The sequence below is a fragment of the Euphorbia lathyris genome, chromosome 8, assembly GCF_963576675.1.
Source record: "Euphorbia lathyris chromosome 8, ddEupLath1.1, whole genome shotgun sequence".
Taxonomy (NCBI): domain Eukaryota; kingdom Viridiplantae; phylum Streptophyta; class Magnoliopsida; order Malpighiales; family Euphorbiaceae; genus Euphorbia; species Euphorbia lathyris.
The window spans coordinates 34874670-34889138 of NC_088917.1; the positions used below are offsets into that span (position 1 = coordinate 34874670).

A 14469-nucleotide genomic window follows, 5' to 3' on the forward strand; every position below is an offset into this window, starting at 1 on the left:
AGGTCTTTCGGCAAATCAGAATCCAACTCTAGATGGTAGGTGGTTCATGGTGGTTGAAACTTTAAAACGTACCTCGAAAATAACATTTTCTAATGATGATCTGCTCGTAGATGGGATCAACCACAACAACGCCTTATACTAATATAATATTGTTAATATTTTATTATGTTATAAGAATAAATGATTATATAATTTTTAAAATTTCTGTTCAACCTCTAAGACTTCTTTTTTAAATGGGGTTTTAAAAATTATTGATAAAACATCATTCCAAGTATTCTTTTCAAGATAACAAGCGTAAGATTTGCAGTTGCGTTTACATGGACTCTCACATAAATTTGGTCATTCACCGTTAGATCTAGATATATTAAAATCCTAAAATGCGTCATCAAGGTCCATGTCAACGTGTAAGACTTGAAGGGAAATTAGAATTTCATAAAATGGAAAGGAACGTAACAAAACGGTGCGTTTAAGCCGAAGTGGTGGGAATGAAAAGCGTATCACGTGGAAGACGCAAGACTTGGAAGAAATATATCCAGTTCGTTATCTTCTTCGCTACCTATTGCTCAGCTCGAAGCAGTAAAGAAGCATGAACATGACATCGAGCGAGGTTTCGGTGGAGAATTCGAAGGCCACGCTGCCAAGTTCTACTCCGAACTGTCTCTTGCTTTCCTCATGGTTTTCTCAAAATCCATTTCTCAGACCATTAAAGCCCAATCTCCCATCTCCAAATTCTACGATGCGTGACCTTCACAGCTCACTCGCTTCCACATCTGACAAATGCCTTAGTTTTCTTCACCTGTTTGCCTCTCAGAATCCAATTCTCAAGAGAATGCTCTCCTTCTCTTCCGATTTCAAGCGACATCTAATTACCCAGGCAAGCCCCTCTTATCTATTCGTCTTTGCAATTTATATTTCAGTTTCAACCATTGATTTTTGTTATTTTATTTTGTATTCTGAGAATGCGGTTTAGTTGAGTACAAGGCATCATGATTGTGAAAATGTATTATGTGCTCTTTTGCTTTCTTACTTTATTTGTTTTGCTATTTGAACTTCGATGCTGGATGGAGTACCAAGTAGCTTTAATTCGCTGCTCTTAGATTCATCTTCATGGCTGAAAGGTTGCAGATTTTGAACCAGTCAAACTTCTATAGGTTTATACTCGACTAAGATTCTAGCTAGACATCTTAATTTGATTTGCAATATAATCTCTTCCTCGACACGAAAATTTCTTATTCAAGCTAAGAACTAAGAAGTGACTGGTAGTGATCCATAAATTCTTCTGATATTCTTCTGAAATGGGTAGTTTTTGTAAAGATGCGGTCTGGAGTGGTTGGCTCAAATAGAAAGGGTGAGCAAGGAGCTGCTCTAACGATGACTATGGCTAATCTCACATCTGAAATGAAGGGAGAGTTAATGGAGCCTTATTAGTAAGTTGGATTTCTATTACATGTATCCTCGTCAAAGTATTGGATTCATAACAAAGCGTTAGACCGTTAGAAATAGTATTACACCCGACTCTCCACGTATCATGTATTAGTTCGGGGATGAACATACCATGTATTGGTTCGGGACGAACTTGAGCTGCTGGGTCTGTAACAAGACGGTCCAGAGTGGTAGATATTTACAGGCTACTGAACCAAGCCTCTATATCTTTATTTGATTGTTCAAGCAATATAAGTGTATTCCTCAACGGAAATTTTCATATTCAAGCTAAGAACTAAAATTTCATATCCATAATTATTATTTTCCTGATATTCTTCTGAAATTGGTAGTTGTTATCTACTTCAACTACGAATTCGTAGTTCACTTGTTTGCTATTTGAACTTCGATGTTGGATGCTAGTACCAATTTGCTTTAACTCAGTTCCATTAGATTCATCTTCAACGCTGAAAGGTTGCAAAACTGAAACCAATCAAAATTTATATTGATTAAATCATACACAACTAAGATTCAAGCAAGCAATGTAGTATATTCGTCAAAGAAAGATTTATATTCAAGCTAAGAACTGAGAAGTCACTGGTATTCCATAATTATTTTTTGGGTAAATTTCAAATAAAATCCTTGTGGTTTCACTAATTTTCAGATAAAGGACTGTGGTTTACTTTTTGTCAAAACAAGGATTGAGGTTTCAAACTTGGATTAATGCTATTAAAACCATCTTTAACGACCTGAAAATGAAAATTTTCAAGAATTAAAGTTGTTTAATGTTATATTTTCTATGGAACTACATTTTCGATTTTCGAAAATCATCTTTTTTGGAACTTTCTCTCTCTAAACATTAACTTTCTCTCTCTTTACCAAACATCATCTAAACAATCTCAAAATAAAAAAGTTGAAGAATTAAAGTTGCTTAGAATATTACTAGTTCTTAAAATATGTCATTTTTGAAGTCGTCAAAGGTGATTTTAATAGTATCAATCGAAAAAGTCCTTATTTTGTTAAAGTTGAAAACCTCAATCATCGTTTTGACATTGACAAAAAGTAAACCACAGTCCTTTATCTGAAAATTAGTGAAACCACAGGGGTTTTATTTGAACTTTACACTTATTTTTTTTATGTTATGCTTCTACATTCGAAATTTTTAACTGATTCAACTAAGAATCTGCAGTAAAAATCTGTCTTATTTTGTGATTATTATTTTATAGTAGGAGTGTTCATATAACTTCTATCTCAGATTCAATGCAGGGACTACAGGAATAAAAAATCTTTGTCCAATCACAACTTCGCTGCAATATTACCGGGTGATTCAGTGGCAGGGATAGTGGTGGTTAATGGGATTAGCAATTTTCTCAACATATACAACACGCTGTTGATTGTTAGGCTTGTTTTGACCTGGTTTCCCAACACTCCTCCAGCCATCGTTAGTCCTCTCAGGTCTGCATCCAAAATTTCATTCAAATTCGTCCTATTTGCGTGATGTAGAGCTGATTAGTGACAAAATTTGGCATGATGCTTGCATTAATTGATGATGATGATGATGATGACCTCATTGAGCATATATAACTAGTGTTTCAGCAAGGCAAAGTTTGGACCTTTTACAAAATTCTAGTTAGGTCAATTTGTTATTGGTTGCATAACTTAATCTATATAATTCAAGTGGATTTATATTAATTAATTTGGATTTGACATGTTTTGGATTCAGTACTCTGTGTGATCCATACTTGAACATATTCCGAGGAATCATCCCTCCATTGGGAGGGACATTGGATCTATCTCCAATTCTGGCATTCCTGGTTCTAAATGCGTTTACTAGCACTGCTGCAGCACTTCCTGCTGAACTACCAGAAGCAGGAGCTCCCCGAAGCCGAAATGATTTGTGCCATGCAGTGTTCACAACTTTCACTTCATCACAGCAGAAATGGATGAGAAGACTCAATGGAAACAAGCCACAGAACTCTGCTGGTGCCAATTAGACTGTTGCATTTTGAGTGTTTTTTTTTTCTGCCACTTTCAAATACCGTGTATTCCTCTTCCGGTTCTGGCTAATAACTGATTTGGACTTGCTGATTGTAAGTGTTATTTCACAACTACATATATATCAGTCCAAGATTCTTTGTCATGTAGAAAGCATTGTGCTACACTTGAGTGACTGTGTTGACCCTAAACCCCTGCCCCATGTTAGCTTCATGAAATAGGAGGGCAATTCCGATATTTGGTTCATATTTGATCCATGAAAACCTATTCCTTAATGTAAGAAATATATATATTTATAAAACTGAAGAATAGTTATTCCATACTTGGATTTTATGTATAATTCTTAGATTATTTGTTTTTTTTTTCCAACTCTCTTTGTTTTCCCCCAAAATGCCCCTTGGGCTTGCAGCGTGCACAACGCAGTCCCATCCCGCCATGTGTTTTAATTCCACAAATTAATGAGGTTGCCAGGACTCGAACCCTCGACGGTTTGGTCCTACAGGCTCTGACAGGTCCAATCATATATCTTATATTACTCTCTAGGTTACGATCTCTTGAGAGTTGAGACTAATCGTCTACAAAGCTGCTCACGTATTCTCTGTATTTGTTTAAGTTCAAATAATTTTCTAGACATGAATAAATGATAATTAAAAAGGATAGGAAAAAAATCAAATGACATTAAAAGAATCAGATTCCAAGTACTTATACGGATGGCTTCCAGTTTTTAATTTTGTTAATGGGGAATAAGGTGAACCTTTTCAATTATCATTTCAACTTCACCGATAGGCAGCGGCTAAGAATTTCAAAGTTTCCAGAAGGATTATTAGATGTATATTTATATACACACTTGTGATTTTTACTAAAGGTTGAACTTAAAAATTGAAGCATATTCCATTTCATTGGTGGAGGTGAAAAGTTATCAACCATTTGATCACCTCAAATTGCTTCAGATGAAAACTATGATGAACTTCTTTTGGCCCTTGGATCAGTTTAAAAATCCTGTGTCTTGACATTTGCAATGCACTGTTCTGATATTCCATTAACAGAGATAAACAAGAACAAAGTGAGCAGCCTCCTTGAGTTGTGCTTCCTTGTATGGAGCCAATAACCTCACGCAGAGCTAAGAGGTCTTCTTCATATGAGAGGATCTTATTGGTTGGCTTCGGCCTTCTAGCAGTGATTTCACCTCTCTATATCAACCAATCAGTTACCGATCCGGAGGTCGATGAACAACCCTCCAATCTTGCTTCTTGGTTGCTTTTGCTGCTCATCTTGATCATTGCTTTCTTGGTTTACATAGTTAGGAGCTTCAACAGGTATGGTCTTGGTCTTACCTTGATTCAGCTCAACAGATAGGGATACTATATAATGATGATCCTTTTTAACCTGGCAGGAGTAGCAGGTTTTCCTCAGGTGAGAGGCTTCTGGGAATTGGCTTCGCGCTTTTAGCTGTGGCTTCGCCACTCTACATTAACAGGAGGTCTGACAGTGTTTCAGAGCTGGAACAACAATCTTCCAACCAAACTTCATGGTTGCCTCTGTTGCTGTTTTTCCTGATTTTGGCTATTGGTTTGTCCCTGTATTTAGACCAGAGCTTTACCAGGTTTGATCCAAACTGGATTCATAGAGTTGGAGGGTCTTCTTGCGGAATCATAATAATCCTTGTAATTCTTGCAATTATTTTGAAGTGCAAGTCTGAATGATAACACTTAAGAACAAGCAGATCCCTTCAAAATTTGTGCACCTTCTTCAACTCATTTCTTTTTCTGCTGTATTTGATTTGAAGTTCTGCTATTAGTCTTTGCTCTTCTCTTCAACAAGTATCCCCTATTTCTCAAAGAAACACCCATTTCAACATATGAATAACTCTCCATTCTTACTTAAAATCACTACTGTCATTAACAAAAAGGGTTGAATGACGTAGTTTCTGGTAGAACTCGACATAATAGGAAGAGAATGAAGAGTATTTTCCCAACTGTTCAATACGATAAGGGACCTATAAGCAGAAAAGACGGTTACCCTCTTCCTTATAGGAAAGGTATGAACAAGTGGGGAAGAGATGAATGAGTCGCCAAAAACGACAAGAACTATAACTTGATGCACAGCAAACAACCTGTAGTTCAACAATTAACAGAAAGTTAATGTTGCAGACAATCAAATAGACCAAACTAACCACAATTCCAGAATGGCTCCTTTCTTCATATCCATTTTAAACAATTTTCCGTTGGACAAGAATGGAGGAAAAACCATCTCCTTGAACGGATTAAGGTAAATACAAAATAATGAATGGCACAGTACCTTGAGCTCTCACACTCAACACTACATGAAATAATAAACAGAATGTATTACAACAAACAGTTACAATGGCCAAGCCTACTGATATAACGGAACAATATACGCCTAGAAAAAATAGTTTGAATTCATAGGAGATCTAGAACTACAAACCAAAGGCACATGTCAGAGCAAGTAAAGCAGCAATGGCGTACGGCCATAGGCTAAGATGCTGAGACCAATGACTAGCACCGCTGCATTCATCATTAGCACCACTAAAGCATCCAGGCCTTGTTATCTTTGCTTCACCTCCCTCTAAAACATAGCTACTGTTACGCTTACCGTTGCTGAATAACACACACCAAAAATAAGGAGACCCACCATCTGTACCCGTGACTCCAGCCCCCAATTCAGTATGATTCTTATTGTGTATGACTGCTAAGCTCTTGCTGTCTTCAACGAGAAAATCTGAGAATGCTTGATCTGGATCGACATATTTGGATTGACAGCCAATTATACGACCAGTGAGTGGAGTGAGAGTGGAGGCTAAAACACCACACGCTGGAGCAAAAGTTTCAGCAAATTCAGATTCAGGAGGTTTTTTGGCATCAGATCCTCCCACAGCACCACAATCCCCTTGGTATGCTTTTATATACTGCAAAGCAATGCAAGCTAGGCCTGGATTGTCATACAAAGATGATCCCTTGTTTGCAGTTCTATTCTTGTTAACAACTTCCACCAGTTGATCCGCAGGGTTATTTGTTACTTTAACAACATCTAATATACATGAGGTAAAAGGAAAACATCATTAGTAAGTAATAGCATCATAACTGCACAGTAGCAGTTCGAAACTCATAAAAGCAACATTTTACACATAAGACCAAAACCATATATAGTGTGTGTGTTTTCGCTTTACTTTTCACGTCAACTTGGTGTTTCTTTGCCCGTGGTTTCATTTTGGCAGGAACTTCATGTTTTAGTAAAAGTTCTCATATGATAATAGAGAAATAGAATAGTGGTCATAGTTCTTCACTGATAATACTAAGCTGGAATATTAAAAACGACATAAATAGAAAAGAAAAATGAAGATAACCTGAGCTGAGAAAGGTCTCAACCCCCACAGGACGTTATACTTCCCTCTCCGCTCAAGGAGCAGGGACAAACACTCAAAAAGTGCTTACTATTACTAACATGATTCTTCCTAACCTTCCTTCTCAAACTAACTACAGCACTCTTCTCTCCTATAACTAACTCACACTAGGTTCCAAATCATGTGTCCCCGAATTCCCATACTACCCTTTATTCCTATTACCGTAATCTCTATTAGAGATGAGAAGATAGAATATAGACAGCTTTTCTCAAATTAGAAATGAATGCTTGCATTGACTATTGAACACACGTATAGGCATAAAAAAAATATCAACATCCACAAGCAAGACAGCCAGAGAAGAGGAAAAGCCTCTTCATCCTTTTGGTGTCCCAAGTAAAGAAGTTCCTGATATCTTCTCATTTCTATCTTACCACAGATCTTATATAAAATGAAGTAATGATTATGTCAAGTATTGAGAAACTTGCAATTTATGTTAAATCCAAAAAAGGAGATGCACACAAAATCCCAGTGTTCGAAGTCGTACATGTGTATCCTGTAAGGCTTAAATTTGTGTAAAGAACATTCATAATGCTTAGGAGATACATATTATTGTGATTACAAGGGATTTTCTTATAGCCCTACTGCTTTCTTGACCATTGCAATGGTGGTACTTGGAGATTTACGGCAATGGCGAGAAAAGGTTTTCTTGCTAGGAGACAAGTGTTCATCAGTAGGTACAGTAACTATGTCAGTGTATCCCTAACGCAACAATGTTGGTTTTACAAGCACAAGCACATATACAATTGAAAGGACGGAACATAATTTTTTCGTGAAGATTTGAAATTTCCGCTTGTGAAGTTCATTCCTATTCCTATCAGATATACACAGACATAATGATGAAAACATTTGTTAGGATACTTAATTTCTACTAATAAAAAGTGAAGGGCTATAAAATGAATGTTGATGAGATGTAAAACCAAAGGCAAAACACATTTTTAAGCCCCTTGACTTTACATGTTTATATTATTGAGCACCTCCACTTCAACCTTTTTCCATTAAGCCTATGAACTTTATAATTGAAACTTATTGAAAATGCATTTTGCCATTAACCAAACGAATACTAGGAAATCCATTCTGTCCTGTTTGCTTCTCTCCCAACTTCTCTTCTCTATCCTTTCCTCTTCTTCCGTAACTTCTCCCTCCAATTCCTCTTTTCAGTAATTCTCCAATTCTCTTAATCTCATTTCTAGCTATGCACGGCTTAATAAGCTTCGATCATAACACCCTTATCCAAGATCTAAAATTGTCACGTTTCTGTAGAATCAATCAGCAAATAAAATCCAAAAGCAGAAATACTAATACTAGCACATGTGTTTCCCTTGGAACAGACTTGGACTTAAAGCAGAGATCTGGGATTACGACAATTAATATAGTTTAAGCTAAACCTGATACAATACTAAGGAACTAAATACTGGATTGAACTTCATTAAGTAAAACAAGAAGCTACATTATGAATTAGAGTAGAGAAATCCACAGAAACAAACAAACAGAAAGGCAGATTTGCTAAGTTGAAAAGCAGATCAAGGACATAAACTGAGCAGCAGAATTGGAACAAAAGAGGTTTACCATGAAAATTAGCAGAGGCAGATACAGAGACGAAGAAAAGCGCAAGTGAAAGAAACAATGTAGCCATTGGGATATTGTATAAAGAGCAGAGGAGACTTTTTTAAGAAGAGAGATTGAAACAGAGGAAGAGTGAGTGATATGTCTACTTCTTTTACAGCTCTGGCTTTGTTTTTGGAGATGGCAAGAGAAAATCAACGCCGTCAAATCACCTAATGCTTTAATTACAATTATACCCTCCACATGCCTATAAACAATTATTCTTTAACAAGAGATCACATGGAGTACTTGTTGTATCGCTTCCTAAGAGTACAAAAAAATCAAAACTTTTACTTGTGAGAGTTTATCATCATTTCAGGTTGTATTTTGATCATGGCTGGATCAATTTGATAACCAATCATTTGAAGTATTAAACAAAGTTAATATTGAGAACAAAGAAAAATTACCTGTAAGAACAAGGGCAAATCGGTGATTACAAGTCCTTCAAGAGTTGTGAGATGGAAAATTGAAAAAGTAACGAATCGGATAGAAGAGCTTCCTTTTTCTCATTTTCTCTCTTCTTTTTGTGTCTAAGATAAACACCAGAATCCAGCTCTTATGCTCTTACAACAATGGCGACACCTCACATTGCCGCGCACATTAGCGCCAGTCCTTTAATTCCCTCAGCTTACCCTCGCCCTTTATCCTCAAATTCTAGCATAAAGATAAAGACTTTACCTCCTGTGACAGTGACCGTGACCGCCCCAAAGTGGGGGGAGAGTAGCAGGCGATTCGTCTCTTTTTCTCTCCTTCTCTCCCATAGTTTCATCCTCCCTAACCGTATGCTTTCTTTGCTTTTTCCCTCATTAATTAGTATTTGAGAATTGGAGAATTTGGATGCTATATGCTTACCTAATCGATTATGCTCTGCAGATGCTATTGCAGCGAACTATTTGGATAAGTATGTGAAAAAGTAAGGAATTTCACTATTTTAATTTTCTTTGAATTTGTTCACTAAGACAAAGTTTCAACCTTTTCTAATCCAAATGCATTTGATAATTACCAGGAAAAGGCTTGATCCTCTTGAGGCTTATGTGCCTGCTGTCATATTGACCCTGTTGCAAATTAAGGATTTGGGTAATTTTCCTCTTTCTCTCTTCATAAGTTATAAAAGGAAGTTGTGTGTGCATAATAACAAAATCACTAAGTTTTCTTTCTGTAGAAAAATCGTTGGAGGTGGAGGACCCTCAGTTTGCTAGTTGTCGAACTCTACTACGCTCTGGTCCTGCTGGATCTCTTCGCATAAATATTAGAGCAGTAAAATTCCTCTTTGAATATCATGTTCATAGCATTCATTTTGTTTTTGGTTGCTAGGGATGATGTTTTATAGATGATTCAATACTGTTTGTTCATCTTGATTAAGAAATGCTACAAATAATTGTAGAGATTAAAGTTACAATCTTAGACATTTCCCTCTAAATGTTAGAAAGGTTTCTAGTTCTACATCAACATGGTGTTAATCTTTTTAATTCAGCGAGCACAGTGTATTAACCATGAAGTCAACATGGTAATATGTTTCAATTCATCACAAGAGAATCAAGGAAGTTCAATTTCTGTTTCTATAGGGTGCCTGCCTAGAACAAAATTCCAATGTGGAAATCCAACACAAGTGCACCTAAGAGAGTGAACTAAGAGAAGTCAAGCTTTGAATTTAGTATTTTTCTTGAGATGTCATAGAGCATTAATCATTCTCCAAAATCAATTTAAAGATTGCAAGGAGTGATCATTGAATGACCATACATTACATATAAAGGATAATCTGTAGAGCAATCCAGTTAAAAAGCTGAATACCTTTAGCATATTTTGTTATCATATATGTTCAAAGAGAAGGTAATCCTTTTGGTATTTGTTTCGGAGTCGGGCTCATTTGGATTTGGTTTATGGCAGTAATTGTGTGCATGAGTTCCTTACGAAATTTTGTTGGGAACTTCAGGTAGCACAATATGCTTCAGATGGTGGAAGTGGGAACACTGCTTTCAATGATGTTGATCAATGTCTCAGGTAATATTATATATTCCAAAATTGCCTTGCCTTGCCTTGGCTGCTCAAAGATTTCATTTTGATAAGAAGATGCATTTGTAGAGCTTTAGAAGAACTTGATTCGTTACTGTTGCGTGCATTAAGAAATGATAGAGGAGCCTCAGTCAAATCTATGAAGGCGGAGATTGATGTAGCTCTCAATTCCATACAAAGGTATAAGAAATTTATTCTTGTTTTCAGAATATCATTCATTCATTAATTCATTATAAACTTGTTTTATGAAATATACACACACAGCCTCCTCCAGACTGTACCTTCTGATGTGTTAGATAAAGGGAAGGCCATTGCAGATGCTTACAGAAACCCTCAAGAAGAAGAAGTTCCCCAAGTCATAGACCCAGAATTGAAGGAGTTGGAATCAATTTTGTAATTTCTTACCATAAAAATGTTATATTCTGATTCATCAACCACCATAAACTGTCTGCTAAGAGATAATGCAATTTTGTACACTTTACCTACCCATGTCTGAATTACACCTTCAACTTCAGGGCTTCAAATGAAAAAACAAAACTCCAATTTGTTCCAATATATAGGTATATAGGTAAAATATATTCATGCCCCTGAAAAATATCTTTTGAACCTAATGTTTTCAAAATTACATTTCTTGACATAAAAGTAACTTTGAATTATAAATTATGATATGCACAAACTTGAACATATGAATAGATTCTATTCTTTTTCTTTATTATATCACCATAAAGGATGGTCAAATGGCTACTCTTGAATAATTAGTCATTGGCACTTAAATAAACAAATCTACTCTCTTTTATATATATATATATATAATAAAAAAGTCAATGATATAATTAAATTTGTTTAGGTAATTTGCTAAGAAGGATAAACGGGTTATGGGGCACTCACAATTGCGTTTATGGGTTCCACTTTTATAAATGGGTAAGATGAAAACCGATGAAGTGGCGTTTTGACTGATGATTTTTTCAGGCTATATACCATAGTGTGAGGTTACCTATAAGGTTGTATATTTTAGTGTGCAAAATTTGAAGGTTATATATCAAAATGTGAAATTGTATAAAGGTTGTACATCACGTATGTAATTTACCTCATTCTTTATTGATAATTGATTATGAGGTATTGTTATGTTAACTTGATGATGATTATTGTTTATTGGTTGTATATGTGTTCGACATATTTACTTGAAATAATGATGATGATTATAGTGATTTATGAAAAGTGGAAATTATAAATGAGAATGAAAGCTTATCTAGAATAGTATATTTAATGGTTGCAAATTGAAATGTGAATTACGATTATTTTGATCACATGCATGAATTATATACATCGATTATTTGTTATAATATGGTGTCAAGGTGTCGGGTATTTATTACAACAGTGTACCTAAAGATATGAGATGGAGTAACGGGTATTTGTTACGACAGAGTACTGTTAAGCCCAAACTATACCTAAAATATCATTAATATTTACATCATTTTTATTACAAATTTATGTTGTTTATATCTGTTTAGATTACTTTTACTCTCGAATATCTTTCTTTCTTGCAAGGTACCTAAATATTTGGTAAAATCCAAATAGGAACGAAAAAGGATCAAAAACAGAAGAAAAACCCTACAAAAGGAGTCAAAGACGACGTAAATCGAAAGCACCAAGTCGAGGACACGAACGAAAGCAAAGAAGTGAGAAAACTCACCGTGCCGCGATAGTGAATCCCCAACCCGCGGCCGCGACACGCGTGGTTTAGCCATTTCTCCCCTTCGTCCAACGTTCAACTTAATGCTACGTCATTCACGGCCGAGGATTCCTATCCTCGGTAAGTGCAGAAAATTTGCCAAAAGCATTTAACACATGCTGAAATCCAAGAAACGCGTTCGTTCAAGTGGATAAAGACGTCATTTCACAACGGACACGACTCTTAACCAACGGATACATCACTTCAATCACAACCCTTCAACATCTATAAATAAAGAGTTGATGTTGAGAAAAAATGCAATGAAATGTTATAATATAGATATAGAATCAGAGCGTAGAACTTATGTCTAAGTTCTAAGTAAAAACATTTCGAGAGTTAGAAATTAGATTCTGTACAAAACAAGATGAGGTACACATATTGTTTATAGTTTAATTACAACTCAGTAGCGTTTAGACATTGTTCCAGTTTTAGTTTGCATCATGGTAGTGGCCGACCGAATCCCTATTACGAAGTTACAGCGAGAAGATTGAGTAGAGTGTTCGCCCCTGAGCCTGACAACCTCTAAGGAAACCCAAGGAAAGGAACCGATCAAGCCGTTCACTTGCACGCCCTCGAAGAACTCGATGCTCCATGTTCTCTGTAAACTTGTATCAATTTATATTTCATCTAATAAAGTCCGTTCTATTCGACAAATCGTTATGCAGCACTTATGGTAACCAATCCAATATAAGTGAGGCTGGTGTTTTCATTAATACGCAGTTGAATTCAAAATCATTACAAGGAAACTTTGTTGAACACTTAGGCAAATTATCATCTCGAAAGAGTTTTAATTTGAGTAAGGGCAACTATCCCGAAAGGGTTTTGTCGCGTTCAAAGCCAATTAATTAGAGGTTCCGTCATTTATTTCATCATCATAATTGATACAAAGTTTAAGTTATTTTCTTTGCTTAATGCAAATGAATACATTCATTGTTTTTCTAAAAAGTTCTAAATGTTCCTGTTTTGTAAAATTCATCCTTCAATCAGAAGATCTTTCTAACAATCGATTTATTCTAAATATAAAATCTTATTCCAGCATTTTTCAAGTATTCAAAGTTCATAAACTCAATTAAACAATTATTTTTCCTAAATTCAATTAGACAAATTTCACTTTTCATTTACAATTAATAATAAATCTAACAAGTTCGAAATTAATAAATTCAAAAATAAGTTTTTCGTTAAAAAACGTATCCCTGTGGGATCGATATTTTTATTACTACAAGCGAAACCGTGCACTTGCGGAAATCGCTCAACAAGTTTTTGGCGCCGTTGCCGGGGATACGCCAAAATTTTTGACAAAATTTTTATTTTTCGTATTTTATTTTCGAATCTAGGTTTACACATTATTTTTATACAATTTTTATATTTTATTTATTTTTCAGTTTATATAACATATTTGTTTTCAATTTTGTTTTGAAGGTAGTTTGGCTCGTGTAACCATTTCAAGTTCATGCGCAGTTCGCGAAATTCGGGCACGCCACCAGACCCTTTTGATCCAGAAATTGAAAGAACACTTAAGAAAAACAAGAAAAACAACAAAAACAAAGACAAAACACCCATAAAAACCAAAAAAATCCAGCCAGAAAATATGGCCGATCCACCGACACTTATGGATTATGCTAGGCCAGGAATGGCCGGTGTAACTAATAGTGTAGTTAGACCCTGTATAAACGCAAATCAATTTGAAATTAAGCCTGCTTTGCTTAATATGTTGCAAAACAACGTAACGTTTTATGGACTACCTAACGAAAACCCTAATGCACATTTGACAAATTTCTTAGAAATTTGTGATACTTTTAAAATTACTGATGTAACAGCCGAAGCAATCAAACTTCGCCTCTTTCCTTTCACCTTGAAGGATAAGGCAAAAATTTGGTTAACTTCTATGCCTGCTGCAACATTTGAAACTTGGGACCAATTAGCCCAAGCGTTTTTATCAAAATATTTTCCTTTAGCAAAAACCGCAAGAGTCATCAAAGAATTGACATCTTTTACACAAAATGATAATGAAACTCTTTATGAAGCTTGGGAACGTTTTAAAGAACTTCAACGTTTATGCCCACACCACCAACTGCCAGATGCACTTTTAATGCAGACATTCTATAATGGATTAAATCCTACAACTAGAGGTTCATTAGATGCTATGTCTGGAGGGTTATTTATGAAGAAGACGTCCGCCCAAGCAAGAGAACTTTTGGAGGAAATGGCAATCAACAGCAGTATGTGGCCCGCAGAGCGTGGACATATACCAACGGCGAAACCATCATCCTCAGGTACATCATCGGTT

The 14469-nt window shown here is 35.7% G+C and overlaps 4 protein-coding genes and 1 non-coding gene across 5 annotated transcripts; 3 read left to right on the forward strand and 2 right to left on the reverse strand.

Annotated features, from left to right (window-relative positions):
• Window positions 1-523: 523 nt before the first annotated feature.
• On the forward strand, window positions 524-3559 carry LOC136204102 (ylmG homolog protein 2, chloroplastic). Its single transcript, XM_065995299.1, has 3 exons — window positions 524-874; window positions 2675-2874; window positions 3143-3559. Exons 1-3 carry the CDS (start codon window positions 587-589, stop codon window positions 3411-3413), a joined length of 759 nt encoding a protein of 252 aa, XP_065851371.1. The 5' UTR covers window positions 524-586; the 3' UTR covers window positions 3414-3559.
• Window positions 3560-3815: 256 nt separating this feature from the next.
• Window positions 3816-5478, forward strand: LOC136204105 (uncharacterized). Its single transcript, XM_065995302.1, has 2 exons — window positions 3816-4730; window positions 4808-5478. Exons 1-2 carry the CDS (start codon window positions 4510-4512, stop codon window positions 5115-5117), a joined length of 531 nt encoding a protein of 176 aa, XP_065851374.1. The 5' UTR covers window positions 3816-4509; the 3' UTR covers window positions 5118-5478.
• A 223-nt stretch (window positions 5479-5701) lies between these two features.
• On the reverse strand, window positions 5702-8601 carry LOC136204104 (uncharacterized). The gene is made up of 2 exons (XM_065995301.1): window positions 8402-8601; window positions 5702-6462 (listed from the first exon to the last, which is right to left on the reverse strand). Exons 1-2 carry the CDS (start codon window positions 8466-8468, stop codon window positions 5852-5854), a joined length of 678 nt encoding a protein of 225 aa, XP_065851373.1. The 5' UTR covers window positions 8469-8601; the 3' UTR covers window positions 5702-5851.
• Window positions 8602-8760: 159 nt separating this feature from the next.
• On the forward strand, window positions 8761-11010 carry LOC136204103 (uncharacterized). The gene is made up of 7 exons (XM_065995300.1): window positions 8761-9217; window positions 9311-9350; window positions 9444-9514; window positions 9600-9694; window positions 10371-10438; window positions 10520-10630; window positions 10715-11010. The coding sequence occupies exons 1-7, from the start codon at window positions 9010-9012 to the stop codon at window positions 10845-10847; spliced, it is 726 nt and encodes a 241-aa protein (XP_065851372.1). The 5' UTR covers window positions 8761-9009; the 3' UTR covers window positions 10848-11010.
• Window positions 11011-14148: 3138 nt separating this feature from the next.
• On the reverse strand, window positions 14149-14255 carry LOC136204317 (small nucleolar RNA R71). Its single transcript, XR_010675162.1, has one exon. It is a non-coding gene; the product is annotated as a small nucleolar RNA R71 (small nucleolar RNA).
• Window positions 14256-14469: the final 214 nt, after the last annotated feature.

Excerpts from the sequence above, each read along its gene's own strand:
- LOC136204102 (XM_065995299.1), top strand. The coding sequence starts at position 587 with ATGAACATGACATCGAGCGAGGTTTCGGTGGAGAATTCGAAGGCCACG. Across the intron at positions 875-2,674 it reads AGCGACATCTAATTACCCAG|ATTCAATGCAGGGACTACAG; the intron begins GCAAGCCCCTCT and ends CTTCTATCTCAG. Across the intron at positions 2,875-3,142 it reads GCCATCGTTAGTCCTCTCAG|TACTCTGTGTGATCCATACT; the intron begins GTCTGCATCCAA and ends TTTTGGATTCAG.
- LOC136204105 (XM_065995302.1), top strand. The coding sequence starts at position 4,510 with ATGGAGCCAATAACCTCACGCAGAGCTAAGAGGTCTTCTTCATATGAG. Across the intron at positions 4,731-4,807 it reads ATAGTTAGGAGCTTCAACAG|GAGTAGCAGGTTTTCCTCAG; the intron begins GTATGGTCTTGG and ends TTAACCTGGCAG.
- LOC136204104 (XM_065995301.1), bottom strand. The coding sequence starts at position 8,468 with ATGGCTACATTGTTTCTTTCACTTGCGCTTTTCTTCGTCTCTGTATCT. Across the intron at positions 6,463-8,401 it reads TGCCTCTGCTAATTTTCATG|ATGTTGTTAAAGTAACAAAT; the intron begins GTAAACCTCTTT and ends CATGTATATTAG.
- LOC136204103 (XM_065995300.1), top strand. The coding sequence starts at position 9,010 with ATGGCGACACCTCACATTGCCGCGCACATTAGCGCCAGTCCTTTAATT. Across the intron at positions 9,351-9,443 it reads TTGGATAAGTATGTGAAAAA|GAAAAGGCTTGATCCTCTTG; the intron begins GTAAGGAATTTC and ends GATAATTACCAG. Across the intron at positions 9,695-10,370 it reads TTCGCATAAATATTAGAGCA|GTAGCACAATATGCTTCAGA; the intron begins GTAAAATTCCTC and ends TGGGAACTTCAG.